At 49.3% G+C, this 23,800-nt stretch overlaps 2 protein-coding genes across 3 annotated transcripts; both read left to right on the top strand.

Annotated features, from left to right (window-relative positions):
• The first annotated feature begins 1,538 nt into the window (after nt 1-1,538).
• On the top strand, nt 1,539-12,306 carry DNAJA3 (DnaJ heat shock protein family (Hsp40) member A3). Of its 2 annotated transcripts, XM_061599224.1 has the most exons (12): nt 1,539-1,767; nt 2,997-3,133; nt 5,048-5,131; nt 5,272-5,472; nt 5,907-6,059; nt 6,326-6,473; nt 6,753-6,817; nt 6,919-7,047; nt 7,644-7,759; nt 8,228-8,325; nt 10,328-10,446; nt 11,168-12,306. In XM_061599224.1, exons 1-11 carry the CDS (start codon nt 1,548-1,550, stop codon nt 10,429-10,431), a joined length of 1,455 nt encoding a protein of 484 aa, XP_061455208.1. In that variant the 5' UTR covers nt 1,539-1,547; the 3' UTR covers nt 10,432-10,446; nt 11,168-12,306. The 2 variants fall into 2 exon arrangements, with proteins under 2 accessions (XP_061455208.1, XP_061455209.1); XM_061599225.1 differs by lacking the exon at nt 10,328-10,446.
• Nucleotides 12,307-13,192: 886 nt separating this feature from the next.
• HMOX2 (heme oxygenase 2) lies at nt 13,193-23,291 on the top strand. The gene is made up of 6 exons (XM_061599226.1): nt 13,193-13,393; nt 17,299-17,435; nt 19,991-20,108; nt 21,072-21,563; nt 22,353-22,473; nt 22,571-23,291. Exons 2-6 carry the CDS (start codon nt 17,356-17,358, stop codon nt 22,696-22,698), a joined length of 939 nt encoding a protein of 312 aa, XP_061455210.1. The 5' UTR covers nt 13,193-13,393; nt 17,299-17,355; the 3' UTR covers nt 22,699-23,291.
• Nucleotides 23,292-23,800: the final 509 nt, after the last annotated feature.

Genomic DNA, 23,800 nt, shown 5'->3' with positions numbered 1-23,800 from the left:
GCAAGGGCAGAAACCGGCCGAACTGTTGGAGGCTAAGGGAAAAGCGAGCGGGCCCTTCTGCCCTCCACAGCCGGTGGTCTTCCCAGCCTTGGCATTGTGTAAGTAAGAGCTGTGCGTCCGAGGGGACGCCCCTGGAGCGCAGATGGACGCATGAAATGTAATCTATGAACCAAGGACACACATTGAGATTGGAAGCCAGTGAAACACTGGCTAGAGGTACGAACCTTTAGTGATACTGAATAGCAACAGTAGCACCTCGGGGCACCGTACAATAATTCTTACGTTTTTCCAAACAACAATCTTTCTGAAAAGATCTAAACAAAATATCGCCCTGTACACGGTGATATTTGGTTCCCGGTACCCTCCTTTTTCGTAAAAATTCTGCTGCAGCGGGGTGTGGATCATAAGCAGCAGCTTTTAATTTTAATTTGCTTTTTAATTCATGTGTTTACGGGTGGGTGGGCAGGCTAGTAAGAATTTCGCTAGGCTAGTAGCTTGTGTGATCGACTTGAAGGTACATAACAACAACAAAGAAGCTTGTGTAAATGCATTTGCAAGGCTCTCGTTGGTTTTTAGTTTGAATTCAAATGTCAGGGCTTGTAGATGGTGGAGAGGCTTCCTCCTGCAAGCTATTTGAATGAAAACACGGGCACCCAGAGAGAATTCCTTTAAAAATGCCCTGAGCCTTGAAGCGCTTCTGGACTGTGGTCTGAGGAGAAATTGTGGGTGTTCTTTTCCATCACACGTGGATATTTCTTACAATCCTGCTTCGCCCCAGAGAGCTAATCGTTTTTATTTTTTGTCATCTCTCAGACGAGGCACACAACTTGAGCTTAGATGCATGGCATGAAAAAAACGTTTCCCCCCGAAGCCGCTCTAACCTCCCTCCCCTCCAACATTGAAAGGTCCAAAGAGGCAAGGCTGATTCTGAGGATTTTGCAGCCGAAAGGTTACTCGTGCCTGGCCCGGGGACTTTATAAAGCCCGCGTCCCGAAACGCCACCTGCGCGTTCGGAACGACCTGCTGCGACTCACGCTTTTGTGCATTTGCCATCGGCCTCTCGCCTTGCCCTCCGACACCGACGACCAGGTTTGCTTTTGTTTTGTTTTTTTCCAGATAAGAGGACGACGGGCAGGCCGTCTTGGATTTCATGGCTAACCCTGCACTTCTGAACGGGTCCTTTGTGCATTCTGCCCTTTTTGCTGTAACTCCATCTTGTTAATAAAAACTATTTAAAAAAATACAGAAACGTCTGCCGGGAGGAAGGCGCCCGGGGTCTTTTCACCCGCCCACGAAAGTTCTTCCCGCCAACACAATCCCGTTCATCTTAAAGATGCTTCGGGACTCTCCAGCTATCAGCGAGCACTAGGACCCAGAAGCAAGCGGGAGTCTAGAAAGCGTCGGCGGACGGGTCTGCCGCTAGGAAAGGTCTAGGGCACGCCCTGCGAATAAGAGCACGCGCAGTAGGACGCCGCTGGCTGCTCCTCCCTCTTCCCTCCGGGCGCTTGCGTCAAATGCGCTCTCCGGTACGCAGGCTGTGGCTGCGCATGCGCAGTCTTTCCGGGCGGCCCAAGATGGCGGCGGTGTGCGCCTCGCTTTGGCTAAGGGCGGCGGAGGTTGCCGCCGTTGCTGGGGGAAGCCGGGTGGGCGGTGTGGAGGCTCGCCGGAAGCTGCAGGCGCTGCGCCTGGCCCGGTGGCTGAGCACGGCCCCCGCGGCCCCCCTCAGGTTTCGCCCAGGCCCGGCGCTACGGCTCGGAACCAGTTCCGGTGAGGGCGCCTGTGATGTCATGAGGAGACGTGCCTCTGAGCGCACACAGTGTGCAACTTACTTTGGCAGGCCGACCTGCCGCGGCTTTCCCTTTCTAACCCCGCTTCTGTGCCACCTGACGAGCAGCTGTCTAGCACACGCTTGTTCAACGGGTGAAGTTTTTTTCTGGCATGGAGGTTACCTGGTTTGGGGTCTCTGGTATGGGGCCATACTTCAGTGGAAACGTACCTGCTTTGCCCGCGCAGGGTCCAGGTTCTGTCCCCTGCATCTTCAAACAAAGGAGTGAGATAGAGGCTCTGGTTCTCTGTCTGAGACCCTGTAGGGCTGCCACCTCCTCCAGACTGGTTAGATAGCGTTGGGCTTGATGTGCCCAATGATATGATTTAATAGAAGGTAGCTAGCGTTGTATGGTCATGCTGCTTGCTTGTAGGTTGGAGCCAAGCATACCTGTGGGTACTAAGTTGTGTCCTTGGGGAAGACTCTGGTGTATGTGGGGTCTCCCTAAAAGTTAATCAGGTGCTCAGATGGGCCCGTGGATTGGTGGTCTGGCAGGCTAAACTGGACCTGCCTAGACAAGAGGGCTGCACAGCTCAACGACGTGCGTTCTTACTTAAGGCTGCAGTCAACACAGCAGGGCTTACCTCTGAGAAATCATAGCATTCCATTGTAAAATATGCCCTCTTGGGGTCTGTGAATGTTGTGTCTGTTAGCCAAGTTACTTTCTTTGTTTGCATTTTCAGTGCCAAAGGTTCACCACCCCCTGCCCTAAGCTATGTAAGCGAAAGATGACTTTGGATAGATGATGTAGTGGTTGCTTTAAGGGACTTGAAACTGCCCTTTATCTCAGTTTATACAGTTTAGCATGTGTGTTTCTTGGCTCCTTAACTTGTTGCAGTTGATGCATAAGGGATTCTAAGATCATCAACATGTCACTATCACAAGTATTAAACTGGTGTAAGGCAGCTATCCTTGCATATTTGGTTGACTTAACAGGAAAAATAAAGTGTTTTAAACATGTTAGTTACTTATGTGTGGACTTTGTAATGCAGGCAGAATGCCCAAATTGTGGTTGCCCAGAATATAGAGAATATTCAAATGTTTAACAACTGTCATTGTCCTGAATTTTGAACAGCCCAAACGTGAGGGCTTACTGTGCTGTTTGCATGAATCATGGAGCTAAGAATGGGAAGAAGCCGTATTGTCATAAACCCTGTTTTGTTTTCTGTAGGAGTTGGACATCATCCTCTTGTCTGTGCTGCCTTGTTTCACACCAGCTCCCTCACCTGTGCTAAAGAGGACTATTACCAGATTTTGGGAGTGCCTCGAAATGCCAGCCAGAAGGATATCAAGAAGGCATATTACCAGGCATGTTTGCTGAAAATAATAGAAACAGATTGCATTTCTCAAAAGAAGAGAACTGGCCTTAGGAGGGGGTGGTATTGGGATCACAACATGACATTTTGTTTCACTGTTATTTTCTGTAGTGCATTTGAATATAAACTTCCATTGCATAAGGACATGGTGGGTTAATGGGGACAAGGGGTTCCTATCTTTTAAGGCTTGGGAAATGGTGGAGAAGGGAATTCTAATGCGATCAGCCAGATTTAAAAGAGCAAATAAATCCAGAGTGGTTGAAAGAGTAATACTGGGTCTTTTGCTTTGAAGCAAAGGGCCCCATGCTATTTTTGTCAACTGTGCCTTCCACATACCTTCTCCACCCTGAAGGATGGGAATGGCAGTGCCCTTGTCTGGCAGTGCAGTCTGTGTCCCACTTGTGTCAAGATAATTTCAGCCCTTTGACTTCCCTACCTGTTGCCTGATAGCCATTTTGACCACACTCTTCTTTGCCATGAGTGTCCTGCTTTCTTAGCTGCTGCTGTCTTTCTTTTTCATCTTTTATTCAGAATCGACCAAGACTCCCCTGCCTTCTTGAGGGTGTCCAGAAGGCCTTACTAAGGGAAATAGGAAAGAGTGATTAGGATGTGAATTATTTTTTTCTGCTTAAATGGTATTAGCTGTAAATAGCTCTTTGTTAAGCTGCCTGGGAAACAGATTCCTAGTAAGGATCCAGGTATCATTAACTGCAGCTCTCGATTCAGATTTTCTTTCTAAAATAAATAAATAATGTTGGCATATCTATTTCCTTAGTGGGGAACAAAAGCTCTGCACACTTGAGACTGACAGAAACCTGACATCTTAGAGTAAAAAAAGTTGCTACACGTACACTGCAATTGAGGGTCATGTGGTTCAGCATGGGGCAAGTGGGAAGTCAGGGTGACGAACTCTTCCAAATGCACAGTTTGCGTTAGAAATACCAATAACAGAATAATAAAAGGAGCAGATAAAGCCACAACAATAGCAGCAATAATAATTAATCCTACCAGGCAGCCCCTAGACCAGGTGTGGGGAACCTTTGGCCTTCCATTGTTGCTGACCTAAAGCTGTAATCATCCCTGGTCATTGGCCATTTTTCCTTGGGCTGACGGAGTTGTAGTTCAGCAACATATACAGGGCCAAAGTTCCCTGGCCTAAAGCGTAAAGACGTGCTGGAATAGGTGGGTTTTCATTTGGCACTGAAAGCTGATTATCGTTGACACCAATTGTGTTTCAAGAGGGAGGGCTTTCTATCATTGGGGCACCACCCTTCATTAACAGAAGATGAATCTTGGGTTGTAATCCTTTACTATTGGTGAAATCATAAATCTTTTGTAATGGAGTTAGCTTCCTATTTATTCCATATTTTCTCCTTGAGATTTAAGGCAAAGTTATAATAGAATAAAGCCCGATAATCTCCTATTTTCACCAATATTTCATCATCTGACCATTGCTAAAGAATCAATTATTCTTGTAAGGCCAGGTTGTTTCTATATGTAATTTAACAAAAAAAAATCTTTTATGTCAAACATCTCAGTTTGAAAGATTGGTGCAAAAGATGAAAATGTATCTCATGTTTATGATTAAAATGGCTCACCTGATCAAATCTTGGCTGAGTGAAGACAGGAGAAATGTCAGAGACATTTGTGGATAGCTGGAATTGATGTTAGTTGTGCTGGAATCTTATCATTCCTTTGGAATTGCTTTTGCTTTGAACCCGCTTTTTGGAATTACTTTAGTTTGGATTTATGATGCTTTTATTTATGATTTTATTATTTGTCACCTTATGGTATAAAACTCAAGTGATGCTATTGAATATAATACAATAGTGTAATTAACATCAAAAAGAAGCGGCAATAACAATTCTCTTGTTCATCATCTTCACATTTGTGTCTTTTTGCTTAGCTTGCCAAGAAGTACCACCCTGATACAAATAAAGATGACCCTAAAGCAAAGGAGAAGTTCTCCCAGCTTGCTGAAGCCTACGAGGTAACATGGCTGCCTTTTACATGCTGTGGTAATGGAGGGTTCCTCACTCTGGAGTAGTCCCATTACTCAAAGTGGAACTACTTCACAGTCAAGCCATGTCAGCTCTGTGAGGCAAAAAAAGTGCCCTTGTCTTCTTGTAGGTCTTAGGCGATGAATTGAAGCGGAAACAATATGATGCTTATGGTACAGCTGGTTTTGACCCAAGCTCAGCAGGATCCGGGCAACAGTATTGGCGTGGTGGACCTTCTGTGGATCCAGAAGAGCTGTTCAGGAAGATCTTTGGGGAGTTTTCAGGCTCCCATTTTGGAGACTTTCACACTGTCTTTGACCAGCCCCAGGAGGTAAGCATAAAAAGCTGAATGCACCTCTCCTGGCCTTTGACACAAGATACGTATATTCGTAGGACCCACCTTTGTTGTGATTGTAAGTTGTTTTAAATTGTTTACATATATTTTAAATTACTGTAACTGGCCCTAGGACCTTAGAGTGAAGGGCAGGTAATAAATTAATGGAAAGTTATTTGAAAAAAGTTAAGTACAACTGTGATTTTAGATTTGACATCCAGTTGGCCAATTTGATTTGTAAATACAGTAATTCATTAAATGACTTAAGTTTTATGATTATGCTGTTCATCAGACAGTGCCATTGCTAAAATGGGAAAAAATTCAACCCCCCATCACTGTCCTTTACTGCATGCACAATGAAGAGTCCAAATAGATGGCCCTAATCTTTGTCTAAGCATTGATGGCTGCTTACACTCCCTTTCTCTTCCTAGTATATAATGGAACTGACATTCAATCAGGCCGCAAAGGGCGTTAACAAGGAGATTCAGGTGAACATCAATGATACTTGCCAGCGCTGTGACGGCAAAGGGCATGAACCGGGCACCAAAGTGCAGCACTGTCACTATTGCAATGGCACTGGCATGGTAAGTGTATTGATGGATTAATGTAGAAGCAAGCAAACTCCACTCATCTTGCTGCTGTGCAGAGCATCCTTTCTGTGCCTCCTAGACATCTTTGATTTTCGGAGGATGGGAGAAAGCCCTTTCCCTTTGCTTACTTGAGTTAAATTCATACCCTGAGAATCATGAGTTGACCGAGACTCTCACATCTAGAAAATACAGAAGAAATTGTCTTCAGTTACAAAAATGCTCAGAAGGGCTTCACTTTGCCATGTGTCTTCCTTTGACAGGAGACAATCAACACAGGTCCCTTTGTCATGCGATCTACATGTCGGCGCTGTGGTGGACGTGGTTCTGTTATAACAACCCCCTGTGTGATATGTCGCGGCACTGGGCAAACCAAACAGAAGAAGCTGGTGATGGTCCCAGTTCCAGCAGGTCTGTACGTGTTGAGTTGTTCATTTTGTTCTGTGGAAGAATAGCGGCTCCTTGGGTTAGGGTTAGTGCAACAGAAGAAGAAGAATAGCCTGCTTCCTGCCAAACATATCAAGAGAGAGTCTCAGAGGGGTGGGAGGAGGGGATCTGCCTTTAGAAATGTAGGCTGTTGAGTAGGGAGCCTCAGGGATTAAGAATGGGAGACAAAACCTGCAGCTCAAGAGAGGGAGCAGAAAGTACCAGGGCAAGTGTTCATAATTTATGCCCTTGCTTTGGCTTCAGGTGTGGAGGATGGACAGACTGTTCGGATGCCTGTAGGAAAGAGAGAGATTTTCATTACCTTCAGGGTATGTATTTATCTGGACTTCTGTCACATTCTACCCTGTCTGAAAATGGTACACATCTTTTATTGCTGTCTCCATGAATGATGCCCTGTTTCGGGATTCAGGTTCAGAAGAGCCCTGTGTTCCGGAGAGATGGTGCAGATATCCACTCGGACCTCTACATCTCAATAGCACAAGCTGTCCTTGGAGGGACAGCCAGGTCGCCGGGTCTGTATGAGACAATCAGTATTGTGGTATGTAGCAGCAGGTTACTTCATACTAAGAATATGTTTGGGTGTATGTGTATGTCTGTATGTGACATTGTCTTCTGGTCCCCATCAGTTGGTGACACCGTTCAAGTTTTTCCATCCAGAGAGATCTGCCGGGATGGCAAAGGTGTCAGCCTACAGAATCAGGCACACTATGGATGTGTCCATACTTTTATAATGTGTAAATGTAAATCTGTGCCTCGCACAACATGCTGGAGCTACCCTACATCTGCTTCAGGGTTCTGCATATAATGCCCATTTTGCTTCAGTGGCCCTCCTGTCCTGCCCAGGCTGCTCTGCCTCTTGTAGCACAATTCTAGGTAGAGTTACCCAGAAGTAAATCCCACTGTGTCCAGTTGTGCTTACCTCCTTGTGTGTTTAGAATGGCAGCCTCAGTTTGTGTTGGCTGCTGTCTCTTCCCCCTTCCCTCTCACTTGTCTGTCTAGGTACTGACAAGCAGCACTCTTGTGGGAACAGTTCTATCTCCAGTAAATTAACTGCAAATTTTAAAAGTAATTGTCTTCAGACACATGTCAATGTTTCCATGCAAAAACGTGAGTAGATCCTGTTGTTGCTGCTAGATACCACCAGGCATTCAAGCTGACCAGAGGATTCGGATGAGTGGGAAAGGCATTCCCAGGGTTAACAGTTATGGCTATGGCGACCACTATATTCATATAAAGATGAAAGTTCCCAAGTAAGTGGAAAGGCTTTTGGGGTTGGGGAGTTGCATTCTGTAGGAAGTGTTAGAAAATGCAGTACCTCAACATAGAAAGTGGTCCTTGTTTTGGAAGATGTGGTGTACCTGGTTTGAACGTTGGATACTGGGAGGAAGCCCAGCTGACCTGTTTGCTGGAGGCCAGGCTGAGCAGTCCACTTCAGGGTCTTCCACCCACAATCCCTTTTTATATTAAGCAGTCTATAACCTTTACAGACAAGCCTTAGTTGGTAAGAGGCATCTCAGTTACAAAACAGGCTGCTGTGCTGGAACTGCAAGCGTGTGCCTTTGGGAAGCCTAATAGATGCCCTGGGAAATGTTTCTCTTGCACGAAAGTCTGTCTTTAGCTTGTAGGCGTATTCATTAGTTGGCATAGGCTTTTCTAGGATCCTTAGCCTTCCTGCCGAAGATCTTCAACGCAGCACTTTCCCCCCCTTCATGCTATAGGAGGCTGACAGATCGCCAGCGAGGTTTGATGCTGAGCTATGCTGAAGATGAAACTGAGGTGGAAGGGACTGTGAACGGTGTCACAAACACAGCAACAGGTAATTGGAGCCTGCTCAGTTGCATGTCGCGGTGAAAGATGCCTTTGGGCAGTTGGAGCTGCCAGGAGACCATCTCGCCCCCTTGTGCATTGGCCTGCTCTGCAGAGTGGTGCTAAAGATGCTCTTCAGGTCAGGCAGCTTGGATTCGTGTGGCCCATTTGCATTATGCTGCCGCCGCAGGAGAAAATGTGTCTCTGTATTGCTACCTTGGGCTCCTTTTGGTAGGAAGGGCGGGGTATAAATTGATGAATGAAATATTGGTAAATACCCCAGAAAAGAAGAGTCGTGGTGTGTTCTGTTGTGGCCTTAACTCATGAGAGGAACCGGGCAGCATCTCTTTGCACCCCCTTTCCTGTAGTCAGTCATCTGAAGCTTAAAGACTGAGGTAGCATCTCCGTTTCCCTTTGAAGCAGGGAGAGACTGGTACTGGCTTTGGGACTAAAGGATACAGGAAGTAGTGCAGCACATGAGACAGCATGACTTTTCTGATGTAAGCCATTAGCAGTGCATCCTGGTCTCCTTGGAAGGGTTTCCCTGGAGGTCAGTGGCATACAGTGTGGTTTGAATTTGAAAGTTGAGCCATCTGTTGCTCACATATGCTTGCCCTCGCATCTGTTGTGTGCCCTGGACCAGCCGCCTCCTGTGTTTTCCCTTGATTTGGGGACTGGAAACTTTGCTCACAGAAAAATGGGAGGGTATTTCCAGCAGGCTCCATGGGATGCTTTCCAACTTGTCTCTCCCTGAGTGGAGGTGGTCTTCCATATCCACCTATGCTGTTTACGCAGCAGTGCTTGGCTTGTGTTGTAACAAATGTAATTCCCTTGATTTGAGATCCTGTTCAATATATAATAAAGTTGAGCTGTGGTGAAATTTGACTGAACTGTCTCAAAGTGTGAGGAACCTGTGGGGCCAGTGATCAGGGATGACAGAAGCTGTAGTCCCCCAGCATATGGAGGCCCCCCTCAGATGTTCCCCATCCCTGGGTTACAGGAGCTGAATTGACAACTGAGTGGCAGAATGGAGACTAAACATAAGGCATCCATTGTTTTGGAGTGCAACTTCTATCATACAGCTGCTGATGGGAGCTGTAGTCCAAAACATCTGGAGGGCACCATGTTGGCAAAGTGGGTGTATAAGGGGTGAAAATGAAATAGTATCCTAGCAAAGTAGAGTTGGAAGGGGCCTCTAAGGCCATTGAGTCTAACCCCTGCTCAATGCAGGAATCCAAGTTAAAGCATTCCCGACTGGGGGCTGTCCAGCTGCCTCTTGAAGGCCTCCAGCGCTGGAGAGCCCACCACCTCTTGAGGTCATTGGTTCCATTGTACCACTCTAACAGTTAGGAAGTTTTTTCTGATGTTCAGCCAAAATCTGACTTTCTGTAACTTGAGCCCATTATTCAGTGTCCTGCATTCTGGGAAAATCGAGAAGAGGCCCTCACCCACCTCTGTGTGACAACCTTTTGAGTACTTGAAGAGTGCTCTCATATCTCCCCTCAGTCTTCCCTTATTAAGGCTAAACATGTCCAGATTTAACCAGTATAAGTTCACTTTCTGCAGGGGATGGAGGGATCCCCTCTTCCCCTGCAGAAAAATGGCAGTAAATCTAAAACAGATGTTGTGAAAAACAACACTAAGCAGCAGAGATGCAATCTAAATGCAACCACTTTGTACCAAAAACAGGAGAGCAAAACGCAGGAGCCTCAGAAATCTCAGTTGGCAAGCCATATAATGGACACATGTCTTAAGTTGACCCTGGGGGTGCTTCCAGCGGAGGCTAAGAAGCAGGAGGCTGGAGTGAAAGGGGTGTGCCAGGCCCCCCTCACGCTTGGGCCATCCTAATGCCAAAAATAAGGGCAGCCTGGAGAGGAGAGAACGTTAATATTCACTCCTCCTTGGTAGGGCAAGCGGCTGGGAAATGTTCCGAGGTGGGTGAGGTGACGGGCAGCAGCCTTGCCATGTTGTGATTGCATTCCCTGATGCAGCTGTCTGCTGTTTGTGCCTAGGTGGCAGGGAGACGACTAGAACGGGGGCAGGCAAGGAGAGGCCTGAGGCAGGGGACAGCACGGAGGGATTCCTAGCTAAACTTAAGAAAATGTTTAGCTCCTGATTAACCCCATCCGAGGTAGGAAGCCTCTCGTGTACTTTCCACACACAGGTCTCTGTGTTGGCTGCTGTTGAGCAGCCACAGACATGTTAGCAGCCGGGTGGAGCATCCTTTCTAAGAGTGAAGGTGTAGGGAAGACCCTACAAAGTGTGGGAGTCCTTCCCTCGCTCTGTACTAGGATTTCAGAAAGAGCAGCTGGTCTGACGCAAGTTCTACATGAGCACTGCCTTGTTTCTTACCCGAGTGCCTGCTGGTCCGTACTCGCACTCCCTGCCTGCCCCAGCTTGTCTGCTGCTCACAGTGGCTGCACAAAGAAAGAAATATGAGGGCCGGATGTGCCTGGATGCTACAGCCACTGCAAGCCTTGTGTGGTGGGGCTGCCTGAGGGCTTGAGACGTTTGATGTTAGGAGAACGTATTTGATTCAAAGGTTGCATCTCTGCAGTCCTCCAGAAAAGCATCACTTGAGGCCCTGAACCCTTGAAACCGGCCTCTGCTTGATGCTGGCATCTTGGCCAGGTTGCTCACAAGGCAGGAGCCCTCATCAAACAGTGCCCAGGCAGAGGCAAACTCTGCACACAGGATGCAGGGGGTAATGTGCAGGTTCAGAGAGCTGCAACAGGCAGTCATTGCATGGGATGCAAGGGTTCTGTGTGCCTAGAGCCACCTGGCTGTAGACCTTCACTGGGAGGGCTGTGTGGGGACTTTATTAGACTTTCCTCTCTTTTTTTTGGCTCTAGGGAAACGTTCTGCTGGAAACTAGGCTATGAGTGGCAGCTGTCCAGTGGCTTGAGTGTCCTCCTTGGAGGTGATAAGATCGCAGGAGCCCGGCAAGAATCTTAGACAGACACACCGTGGACTTGCTTGGCGTGGCGGCTGCACAGGAGGAGGGCTTTTCCCTCGAAGTGGGACTTTGGAGGGGCAGGCGCCACAGGAGTCATGAAGGGCTCTGGGTTCCCTGGACTAGAAGAGGCCCTGGCTCCTCTTGCTCCTTCGGACAGATGCAAACCACTGAACAGCAAAAATACGATGTATGTCTTGTGTAACTCAAAGTCCTGCTGTCCTGAGTTTTTGGCAAGCTCCTAGAATCACCAGACTTCTGCTCTGCTCAGCCCATTCCAAAAAGAGGAGAGGCAGTAGGGAGCGCTCCCTACCTGTTGGATTGGCAATAGGCTCTTTTGGCAGCAGCCAGGGTGCTTTGCCTCTGCAGTTGTATGACACAGCCCTGCCCGAGGGGAGGTGTTTCTCTTGAGCGCAGTTGCCAGTAGGTAACAGCTGTGCATCCCTCTATAGCAAGGATGCAGACTGGGGTAGGCTCTGTTTTGTTTTTAGTTAAAACTCTCATCTGAACTACTTGCCCTTGTGCTGTATGGCTGGCTAGTGGGATGAAGTGTGGGGTGTTAGGGGTAGCTTAGTACAGCTCCCTTGTGCAAAAATGCTGCTCTTTTGTAGGAAAACCACCTTTGGCTATAGACAGTCATGTATGATGCATGTGTCCCTTCCCAGTTTCCTGCATTAGGAGGGTAGGGCTCATTGCAAATTCTGTGTACACATACAGCCCAATAGACACATGCACCTTCATCATGCATGGTTGATTGTTGACTGTTGGACAGTTGCCAGGGAAGGAAAGCGAGAGCAGAAATTGACAAGTGGCTGGCCTCTATGAAAGAACTTGCAGTGAGGCTGAGCACAGCTGAGCCAGTCAGCACCCAGAGCTTGCCAGGGATTTCAAGGTGGCTGCTGCATCCAGCCACTCGGACTGCAGCTCTCTCCAGTCACTTGCTAACATACAGCACATGCAGCACTCTGAGCCATGTGGTCTGCAAGGTGATTCAATGTAAATAACAAATATGCTCTATAAAATATCTTTAGAATCTGACTTTGTTCTTCTGCCTTTCAAATTTCACAGCAATTTGGAGGGGTGGGGAGAGGAGGTGGAAGAATATCTGGAGCTTTTTTTTCAGATGAGGGAGGGGAAGGGCAATTCTCCCTATGGGCCCTGTAGGCTGCTCCAATGAGATTCTCAGGAGGGGAAATCCATTCTCATGCACTAGCACCTTTCTTTTGCTGGCTTGGCCTACATATTAAGAAGGGGCTTCTTATATCTGGCTGTTAAACATGAATCCTTGTTTTCCTGGCTCTTTATAGCCATTCATACCCAGGCTGTTGGCAGCACTGGCTAGCCCGGGGCTCTTAGGTCAAGACAACCCAAGTTTAGTCCCCAGAATTGAGACTGCCTCTGTGGTGGTCTGAGCTTCCTCAGGTTACCTGGAGGGTGGGTGAGTGGGTGCCGCTAGCCAGCAGTCACTGGGGTGGAAAGGCCTTGTTGCAGGGTTCAAAGAAGGGAGGAAGGGATATACATTTAATTGTTAATAACAGCGCACAAACGAGTGTAGCGTTTTGTTTACTCTTCTGGGGGAATGAAATGCCTCCATTTGTAGTTATAGCAAGTTCCACAGAGCCAGACGCAGCAGTCTCCAGTCCACAGACAGAGTGCAACTAGTTGTGGGCGTTGCTTCTGTGTGGATACTGTGATTATTCATCCCCTTTCCCCTGAATTGCAGGCCTGGCACCTCTGAACACCACAGGCCTCTCCCGGACCTGGCGGGCAGGAAAAAGGTCTGTCAGGTTGCAATGGCTCGCGGGCGCCGCGCGGGGGCAGAGAAGGGCGCTCTTCCCCCCCTTACCTCTTCGGGGCGGAGCCTGCCAGCTTTTCTTCCTCCTAGCTAGTGCGAAGAAGCAGGACAGGAAGCGGAAGCAGCCTCCCCGCAGGAGAAAAAGAGGGGAAGGGCGTCGACGTCACAAGCAGCTCTCCTGCTGATAGGCGGCTCCTCCAGTGTATTGAGCGGCCTTTGTCGATGTGACAGAGCGAGGGGCGGGGCTTGACCATCCCTCGCTAGGCTTGTTTTAGTCCTGCGGAGGAGCCTACCGGAAGTGCCGGCGTGAGGGGATTCGGGGAAGCGGAGGTAACGGGTGGGTGCGGGGAGGCCGCTGGCCAGGGGTTCTTTATTACACTTTATTACACTGAGCGTGCGCAGAGTGCCGGCTCCGGGCGGCCGTTCCGGAGCTGCCTCCGGAGACGGAGCCCGGCGGGGGTGAGCGGAGGCTCCCCAGCCCAAGAGAGCCAGATGGCGGCCTCCCTCTCTTTCCAGGGACGGGGCCCGGCCGTGCCGTGGCTGCGCAGATTCTCGGCGCCTCCTCGGCGGGCCGGCGGGCGGGGCGCCCTTTCCTCCGCTCGGCATCCGGTTCTCGGCGGCCAGGCAGGTGCTCCTCCCGGGAAAGGTGCCGGCAAGCGGGCCCGAGCGCAACTGCAACGCTCTCCCTGCTCGGGGTCTCCCGCGGAGAAGCCGCCGCCGCCGCCTTCGTAATGAGGAGCCGCTGGTCGCCTCCAGTCCCCTCCTTTCCTGAGTTGTGCCCAAGCTGGCAGCGGCGGCGGCCGTCTTGCGGGAGCGCACTGCGGCCGGTTGGCTGGGCTGCGTGGAGGAGGAGGAGGGCTCCCTTCTGCCCGCCCTGCATCTTCCACTGCTCAGCCTCATCGGGCGACCCCTGCGCATTCCGGCATTATGACAGAGGGAGATCAGGACAGATTTTTTTTAAAAAGAGGGTTTTTTTCACAATGCACATAATATCCCCCCCCAAACTTAAAAGCCCCCAATGTTGTAGTCTTTCCACATGGGGGCGTTGCTCCAGTCTCTTGATCATTGTGGTTGCCCTTCTTAAACCTTTTCCGGCTCTACAATGGTTGTTTACATGTGGACACCAGAACTTTACACAGTATTCCTTCCTAGTGTAGTTGTGCTACAGTTTGCATGAAACAGGAGTGGGGATCCTGTGGCTCTCCAGAATTTCCCGGGCTCATCACCTTTGACCATTGGGCTTGGTGGCTGATGGGATTTGGAGTCTAACAAGATCTGGAGGGGCAATCCAGTACAAAGCCATTACGATATTGGCAGTTTTTAATTTCAATTCCTTACCTAATGCTCTCTTTCAGTTGCCTTACACTGGCTCAGCATCATCATTATCCACCCCAACTCTTAAGATCTCTCTCTCTTAGTCAGTCACTGCTAGTTTAGACCCTGTTAATGCATTTTTGAAGTAGATTTTTTTTTGGCCCAGTGTGCATCACATTACACTTGCTTACATTGAATCACATTTGCCATTTTAATGGCCAGTCACCTAGTTTCAAAAGTTCCTTCTGGAGCTCCTCCCAATTCCTCTTTGTTTTTACCACTTGGATTATTTGGTGCCATTGGCAAACTTGGCCATCTCACTGCTCTCCCCTAACGCCAGATAATTTATGAAAAAGTTTAAAAGCAATCTAAAGACTGATTCCCGCAGGACCCACTTCTTGCATCCCTCCAACGTGAGAACTGTCCATTTATTCCAACTCTCAGCTTCCTATTATTTCATCAGTTCTCATTCCATTTGTCCAGAGGGAGTCTGCCTCTGAACATGGAGGCTATAGTTTAGCTATCATGGCCAAGACCATGGTAAGCTCTGCTGGACCAGACCAAGAGGACCATCTGTTCCGACAACAATCAGCATGATGTCTCCAGGAACTGTACAAGCAGCTTATGAAGATCACAGCCCTCTCCTGTTGTTTTGCCCCTCCAAGCCCCAGCAGCTGGTATTCTGTGGCATGATGGTTCTGGACATGGAGGTTCCATTAGCTGTTGTGGCTTCCTCCTTGTGTTGAGGTGGAGCAGAGTTAATCATCCTGCCTGAACATCTGAATGATGTGGTTGTGCTGTTGCTTCCTCTGAATGGAATCTGGCACTATCCTTAGCACCCCACTCCAAATTCTACTCCTCTCTAGGAGGGAGAATTGGCTCTGAGTACTAGTAAATGGGCTCATTGGCTTGGTCTGTCACTCTTGGGTTCAAGACTGAACCAGCTTGGAAACTGACCCAGGGAGTGTCAAAAGTGCTAGAAAATACAGTTCAGCTGCTAATTGCAGTGATCAATGAACAAGGCCATGTCCCATATACTTTAGATTCATCTCACAGGTCTAGCCTGAGCAGACAAACTCATGGTTGCCCCTTGGAACTGCATTGGTTCAGCTGAAATTTAGAGAGAGTTCATTTCAGGGGGGGTAATGTAAGTTCTTAATGGATAACGACCCAAGTTCCTTTTGGAACCATTAGCCACTCAGAGAGAGAGAATAATTTCCTGATGCCTGGTACCTGGAAGCGAGGTGCGCCCACCATCAAGTGAAATAATGCAGACACTTTCCTGAAGTGAAGGTAGAGGCAGAGGGCGGCTGCTTGACATCAGCAGTCTCCTGACTTTCAGCCATGCCACAAGATAGACCTGATTGGTACTGTGGAGACTGAAATCCTCCCGTGGCAGGAGGTACCTGGGGTGCAGTCCCCCCCCCCGACGCACACTTCAGGCCCATTTTAGAGAAGGGAGCCTTTTCTCTTGAATTGGCTGCTTACTTTACATGGCTTACCTTGAAGTGCATCCATCTGTAGTAGTGCTCAGGTGGTTCCCATGCTCTGGGATGGGAAGAGTTGTCACCCTTATTTATCACTTGAGTATCACGTTCCTGTGTGGCACATAGCCGCTTTATGGCAGTGGCTGGTGGTGGGACTGGCAACTGAGCAAAAGGAGCTGAAGAGCCAACTGGCAATGAATGGCAAGGTGGCTGTGTGTCTCCTGCAATCCCAGGAAGGCTGCATGGTTTGGATTAGCTTGCTCAGAAGCTGGAGTCATGCAAAGGCACTTAGATGAAGGAGTTCACAGGGTGCTGGCTGGTCTGGTCTTTGGGCATCCAGCTTTGTGTGCCTGTAGTTGTTAGCTGATGCTTTGCCAGGCTTGTGTGGCTGAATTGGGATGGATCTGTCTAGGGATGTGGCAGAACCAAGCTGTGCCTGAAAGAGAGGGAACAGTTCTGTGAAGACTCAGAGTGTGGGTGTACGTGGGGCAGGGAGAGATCAGTAACTAACCAGGAAGTTATGGCTTAATGGTGTTGCAGTATTTTTGTGCCTGGATCTGGATGTGTCTACGAGTTGAGCTGCTGCTTGAGTTGCTCATTTGCAGCTTTCCATCAGGGCCCCAAAACAAAAATGCGTGAGGTGAGCTCAGGACTTCCTGGGTGGGCCTGGAGGAGGAGGTGCAAGGCAGCGACTGCTGCAGCTCAGTATTGTAATGGTGCCAATGGGCAGCTTGTGGCATCCTGCAAGCGGTGATTCTTAAGCCACTGGCACCCCGGCTACAGCTCCCTCATCTCCACTAACTTGAGGAGATGTGATTCCAATGTCTCAGCTTTTCTCTCTCTCATGACTCAAAATCTGTCTGCAAGCCCTGTGGTGTGTTTCTGAAGGTCTTCTTGTTCTTAGTCATAGGTGACTGTCTTGTCCCCTGTACGTCCTTCGTTAGGAAGCTGGCCTGTGTTCAGTTGTGGCTGCCTACTCTCTTCCTTCTCTGGAACAGTTTAGATGGCCCACTTAAGAAGACTCGGCCAAGCAGAGGTGGGAGTTGATGCAGCCTAAACCTTAGAATTTAAAGGCAGGCATTTCATGGCGTCCTTCTGTCTTGCCATAGAGCCCTCTTTGTGCTGCCTCAGCAGCTGCAGTTTAAAAAATGTTTACTCAGCAGTTGCACATCAAATTGGGCTCTTTGCTCTTCTCTGCCAGCAGATCCCATCTTGACCACAGAGCCTCGGTGGAGCTTGTTACCAGCTTATTGGACTGCAGAATGGAATCTGATGGGGACGAGGATTTGCACTGGGGAGATTCTGTGTTTCTAAGTTAGCTGGGTCACAAACAGATCAGGTTAATGCTGTACACATGTGGGCCAGCTGACTTGCATACCTTTGTGTTCATCTCCGCCTGCAAGACTATGTGGCTGACTGGCTCTTTCTGAACAGGTGATTGAGAATTGAGCAAAGCGTCCAGCAACCCAGCTCAGATCTACCGGTTGCAGAATGTCGTCTGATGTAACAGAGGCACTAGAGGAGCCTGAAAACCTTTCCTATGAAGAGTTGGAGGAGGATGACAGTGTCAGGTGAGGAAGAGGAGGAAACGGCATTGGCGGCCTTAGAGCTGGCCAGGGTAGGAGACCTTGTCCTTGTGCTTTGATGCAGTATTCCTGTGTGAAGATGAGCATGCCTGTGTGAAAGGAAATGGGGGAAAATGCCTACATGGGATTCACCCTGGCCCTTGCGAGTGTCCCCCTCTCGTTTGCCCTTCCCATGAACTTTCCTCTGCCACCAGGGGGAGGTCTTTCTTTTCCCCAGGCTGCCAAAGCTCCCTTAAGTCTCTTTAAGAACCCCTTTAGGTAGTGAGTTTGGCTTTTAAGCGTGGGGTGGGAAGATCCACAGACAAAGAGACCACAAGACTTTCTGAAACAAGTTTAAATGTTTAATTAAAAACAGAAAAGAAGGCTTTAACATCCGAATGATTACATGCACACAAATAATCCCAAAAGAGCAAAAAGGGTAAGGAAAATAAAACAGGATAAATGCATCCAGCTGGTCCTGTCTAAACTGTTTCCTGTTTGCTAAAGTTATATTAAGCAGAATTCTATCAGTCATAGTTCTTAGGATCTTATGTCAGGTAACAGCCTGTCTCTTCCTCCTGTACTGAGCTTGAATTTTTCAGATCTTCCTGTGTGTCTTATATGCAAAAAGCTCCCTGTCTATATATCCCTAGGCTACCCACAATACTTTATCTCATTTTTAACACACCTCCTGTAGTATATACCTGCCTGTCAATGTTGGCTTTAGGAGCCAATTATTCCCATAATTCCCAAACTAAACTATAGATAAGGTTTTTATTTCTTCTTAAACAGTCCAATTCCTTCACAGTCACTTAATCTAAAAAAAAATATCTAAGCAGTTTACATAAAATGATATTTATCAAAAATACTGATAAAATTAAACTTTAATAGCAAGTAGACACAAAAAGATTATCAAAAATGTAACATCAACAGAATTCATGTTCCTGCTGCTGCTTCAAATGTGGGAACCTGAAGGAGAAACTCATGTTCAAACCTCTTGCGGGCACAGCTTCAAGTGTTTGCCATGCTGGGTCAAACCCTCTCTCTGCTCAGCGAGGTGCTGAATGAACTGATGTTTGTTGGGTAATCAGATCTCCTCGTCCCTTAGAGTATCTTAGATGAAAGTTGCCAGCCTGGTGCTGGTGGGTGCCATGGTGCCTCTGATGGCCTTAATTGGTGCCCCCAGACTCGGAGCTTTCCTTTCCTTTGTTTTTTAAGCAAGTCTCTAGCTCTCCTAGAAGAAAGTTCTAGAGCAAAATCTAAAGCCCTAAATAGCTGCTGTTTCCTCCTTCCCTTTAGTGCACGTTTCCTGTTTCTCTCTTATTTTCTAATAGTCCTTGAAACCTCTGTAGTTTGCCCTTCATTTTTTCCTGGCAACCAGGATGCATCTTTCCTCTGGTGGGTTTGTCTGACATCAGGTATTCCATAGAATAGGGGTTGCCACCATTTTTGGAGCAGTGGGCATATTTCAGATTCTGAGAGTGCTATGGGAGTATCTTAAAGAACCCCCTCTCCAAATGGCAAATGTAAATTGGAAAAGTTTGCAAAGTGGCTTAAGCATGGCTCTTGCTGTGTTAGAGATGATGCCCACACAAGCATTAAGAATTCACTGTATCGTTTTCTTACAGTACAATGATATACAAGTCTAATTCAGAAGTAATTCTTTATGTTTAACGTGGCTTACTTCAAAAGAGTACAGGATGGCAGCCTGTGTGTTGGTTTAGGATTGGTATTGGGGAAAACAGGGTTCTTGTGCCTTTAACAGCTGTATCTCCACAATCAGGACCAGCAGAACATTGCTGACTTCCCATGGTAAACATTAGATTGCCGGGGAACGGGGAAGGAAATAGCATCAATGACTATACTCGCTCTAATTTTATGTCATGTCATGCCCTGCCCCTATGGAAGCCATTTTGTGAATGATACCCTCTGCACTCTCTCAAAATTCAAGATGTGCCCCCTGGTCCAAAAAGCTTGCCAACCCCTGTTCCTAGGAATCTCTTAATTAGTGGGTCTTCAGATTCCTCAACCTGCCTTAACCAGAGAACGCTTTCAGAGTTCGGGGTCTGTGCTGCCAAGAAGCTCCTTCAGGGAAAATTATTCCATCTTGCCTTGCTCTCTCAGAAGGTGATGGGGGGGGGGAAGTCTCCCGGATTGGAGGGCTCACCTGGTCCAGGTGAGGCCAGTATTTCCACATCTTCTTTCTGCCTGGCCAAGGCAGGAAACTGTGCCAGGGCTGTGTAGCCGTCTGTAGGCAGCAGAGCAGGTGGGTCAACAGGGCTTTGTGAGCAGGAAATGGAGTTAGAGGGCAGGTGTGTTCCCCCTGATGCCTGGTTGGTGTGAGGTTTTCAATGCTAGTCGCAGACTGCACGGAGAGGCTTGCTGAGGCTGAGTGTCACGCCTCCTTATATTGACCTGGAGGTTAATGGTGGCTCTGTGGGCTTTCAGAGTTCTGTGTCCGTGGGGGTGAGCAGGCTGAATCAAGCCCGCCCTAGCCCGCTTCCAGCCTGTGGCTCTGCATGTGAGGCCTCATCCCTTTGGCCACTTCTGTCTCTCCACAGCCCCACAGACTTGTCTGAGCTGCTCAAAGAAGGGACCAAGGAGTCACATGATCGGGCTGAAAACACTCAATTTGTCAAAGATTTCCTGAAAGGGCGCATCAAGCGGGAGCTCTTCAAGGTGTGTCTTGATCTCTCTTTAGAGGATGAGGGCCAGGGTCCAGATGTATCTGCAGCCTGTAGAGAGCTCTCTTCTCCCGCTGTTGAGACAGGTGGCTGGCTCTTCCTGCTGGGCAGTGCCACCTCTGGCTGATTAGAAGTGGGATTAGTGGTTGCTGCTCCTGCCTTCTCTGAGCAGAGCAAGGCAACTGTTCACTAGCCAGGGGCTGGAGACCTTGACAGCCTTGCACATCTGCACCAGCCACAGTGTGTTGGAGGCTATTTGCCCACAGGACCCTGGACTGTGCCAGTCTGTAGCCTTTTGCTTCAAGGAAGCCTCCCTGTCGTTGCTCCTGCACAGCCCATCTTGAGCTCCGCAAATCGTGGAGGGAGATTCATGAGACATAAGCAGTCCGCTGTTGGCCTTTGCACCCCTCCTCCTGGAATGAACAGCTAGCTGGGGGCCTAGTGGCATGGGCTGGGGCCTTGGGCAAGGAGTCCAGCCTGAGAGCACCGTGATGGGAGAAAAGGAGCACGGCTTGGGAGGGACCTAGTTGAGTAGCAGGAACGTCTCCTTGCCATGCAGAATGGCCCAGGTTTAGTCCTCAGCATCACAGCTTCAGAAAGGATAAAGGAGCCGTGACGGGAAAGACTTTCCTCTGCTGGGGACCGAGGGGAGCTGCAGACAGACAGTGCAGGCCAGAAATAGGGGACTTGTGCTGCCCCCGGCTCCCTGGGCAGGTGGTGCTGGACTCCAGGTCCCCTCATGCCTGATTACTGGCCATTCTGGCTGAGGCCACAAGTTCCCCCTCCCTGGAGCAGGCCAGGTTAGACTGGGTGGAGGAAAGCAGCTCCCGCCGTTGTGGGCCTGGCTGCTGCTCAGTGATGCCTCTCCTCCACCTCGGGGGGTGGTGCTGGAGGGGGCACGAGATTGGGCGCATCCTGCCAGCTCCATGCCCATCATGGCTCCTCTGCTCCATTGCAGCTGGGCACAGTGGCCCTCTACTTCACGTACTCTGCCCTGGAGGAGGAAATGGAGCGCAACAAGGACCAGCCAGCCTTTACCCCCCTCTACTTCCCCCTGGAGCTGCACCGGCAGGAGGCCCTGGCCAAAGACCTGGAGTATTTCTACGGGGAAGACTGGCGGGAGAAGATCCAGTGTTCAGAGGCTACCCAGCGCTATGTGGAGCGCATCCAGCACGTTGGGCAGCACGAGCCCGAACTTCTGGTGGCCCACGCCTACACCCGCTACATGGGAGACCTCTCGGGAGGGCAGGTGCTGAAGAAGGTGGCCCAGCGGGCACTGAGGCTGCCCAGCACTGGGGAGGGGATCCAGTTCTATGTCTTTGAGAACATTTCCAACCCACAGCAGTTCAAGCAGTTCTACAGAGCCCGGCTCAACGCTCTGGACTTGGACAAGGGGACCAAGGAGAGGATTGTTGGGGAGGCCAACAAGGCCTTTGAATTCAACATGCAGGTATGGAACTGGGGGAAGGGGCAATATTTGGGGGGAGGTGAGGCAGGAGGAGGCAGCTTCTGCTGATGGGGGGCTAGAAATCCTGACCCGATGGTGCCTGCTGCGGGCAAGGTGTTTGGAGCAGTCCTCCCAGACGCATGCTAGCCTTTGTCCTTACTGTAGTTCTCCGCTTGGCTGTGAGGGCGATGCCCTTCACGCTGCCTCCCCAGCCTCCGTGCTGGAATGGGCTGTGTGCCAGCACTTCCCCTTGCTATGCCTTGGCTCGCTTCCCTGAGGGCATAATCAGCAGCACTGGCCCCAGCGCTGTGTGCAAAGTCTCACGGGGGGGGGTGGCATCTGTTGCCAGGATTGTGACTTGGCAACCAGGTGACGAAAAATGCCGAGTGCCATTGCTTAACAAGTGCTTAACTCTGCTGGGCTGCTGCAGCAGCAACAACGAAGTGTCTCTGCCTCATTGCCAAGAAGGTTCCCAGTTTCCTACATCAGCCCTGAAGGGCAGTTCTGCAGTTTCAGTCCAGTGGCAAAGCAGATCCTACTAAAGGATGAGAATGCCTAGCTGGGCTGTCTGCCAAGAATGGCCTCCGAGGCTTGGCTTCCAAGGCCTCGGCTTCATTGGTGCCATGCAGAGCTCCGACTTGCCCGCTGCTGGTAACTGGATCTCGTTTTGTCTAGAACCCAGGCGTGGTCCAGGCTGCACTTCGGGGCCAGCAGTTGCTAAAGCTTGGAGTGTGGCATGGCCCAGGGTGAGAGTTGCTCTGGCTTATGGCAGCCCTTGACCTTTCTCTGCAGGTTTTTGAGGAACTGGACAAGATTGGGGCTTTGTTAACAGAAGAAGCCCAAGAGGGCAGCCTCCCGGTGCATGATGGGAAAGGAGACCTGCATAAGTGCCCCTACTATGCTGCAAAACTCGGTAGGTCTCCACCGTATTACCTCCTTCCTCTCTCTTCAGTTGCTTGGCCAATGCCTCTTGTGTCTAACTCTGCTCTTCTCTTTCTTCCCCCCCCCAGCTGGCACTGAGGGCTCCAGCTGCCCCTGCCACCTGGCCTTGGCACTGCTGAAGCTGCCCACCATCCAGCTGGTCCTGGCGGCCTGTGTTGCTGTTGCAGCAGGAGTTGCTGCTTGGTATGTGATGTGAGGCAGTGCACACTGCTGCTCCCTGGTGGCGGAAGGCGATGGCGGCACTTGTTTAACAGGACTACTACTATTTTCCACTGACTGGTGGAGTGATTTAATTGAGAAACCATTAAACCCAAATGCACAATGAATGAATGAATGAATGGGGGAAATGCCTGCCTGTCTGCACATGAGGAACATTTCAGTTGATTAGCCAGTAACATGGAGCTGGAGCCCCCGACTGGGCTGCTCTATTAGCACAATGGTTTGAATGCCGAAGCTCTGCATGGAGCCCTGGGGCTTTCCCGAGCATGCAGCAGCTCTGCCCTGTTTGCCTTGTGCAGATGGAGAGTGAGGTCTCGGCTACCATGGGTGGGTTTGAACGGTTTGTCACTTCGGGAGGGGGTGGAGGGAGGCAGGAAGCAAGCCCTCTGCCCATGCCCGCAACACCCTCCTGTTTTGTGGCATTTCAGGTACAAAGTACATGAACGGCTAACTTCCCATTACTGAGGGATCTTGTACATAAGAGAAATGCTAATGGTTTAGTTTTCCTGTAACTTACGGACTGTGTTAATGGCTCTGCCATAATAAAATTTATACTTTGGTGTCTTAAAACTGTTTTGTGACTTGGGGATGAAGAGGAAACATTCTAGGAGAAGGAAGAGAGAAAGCAGTTCTGTTCCCTGGATGATATTTGGCTCTCCCCGTTCTTTAGGGCGGTCACCATTGCCTGACTGGGGACAGAGAGGGTTCCACCTCGTCTTCCTTTCCCTTAATGACCCCCAATGTTTTGTGTATCTGTCTTTCTGCTAAGACCAGCACTGAAATACACCCACCAAATGACCTTTTTAGCTTATGCCCCATATGTAATCAAATGCACACAAAGTGCCTTGTGGGTCTGTCTTTTATTTATATACAAACATGGAAAAGCATCAACAGGTTACTTCTGAGTAAGAGCATGAAACTTTCTGCTAGTTCAAAATACTTCACAGATGCACCAGTAGCGTTCAGAGCCAAGAGCCTTTGCATTCCTCAAATCTTCATATGCAGCAGCTCTTTGGACGGCCTAGGAGCCTGGGCTAGGGCGTGACAGGTAGCCAAAGAGAGTTATACTCTACTCATGT

This window comes from Rhineura floridana, chromosome 17 (assembly GCF_030035675.1).
Source record: "Rhineura floridana isolate rRhiFlo1 chromosome 17, rRhiFlo1.hap2, whole genome shotgun sequence".
Classification (NCBI taxonomy): Eukaryota; Metazoa; Chordata; class Lepidosauria; order Squamata; family Rhineuridae; genus Rhineura; species Rhineura floridana.
This window is presented reverse-complemented; position numbering and strand designations above follow the sequence as displayed.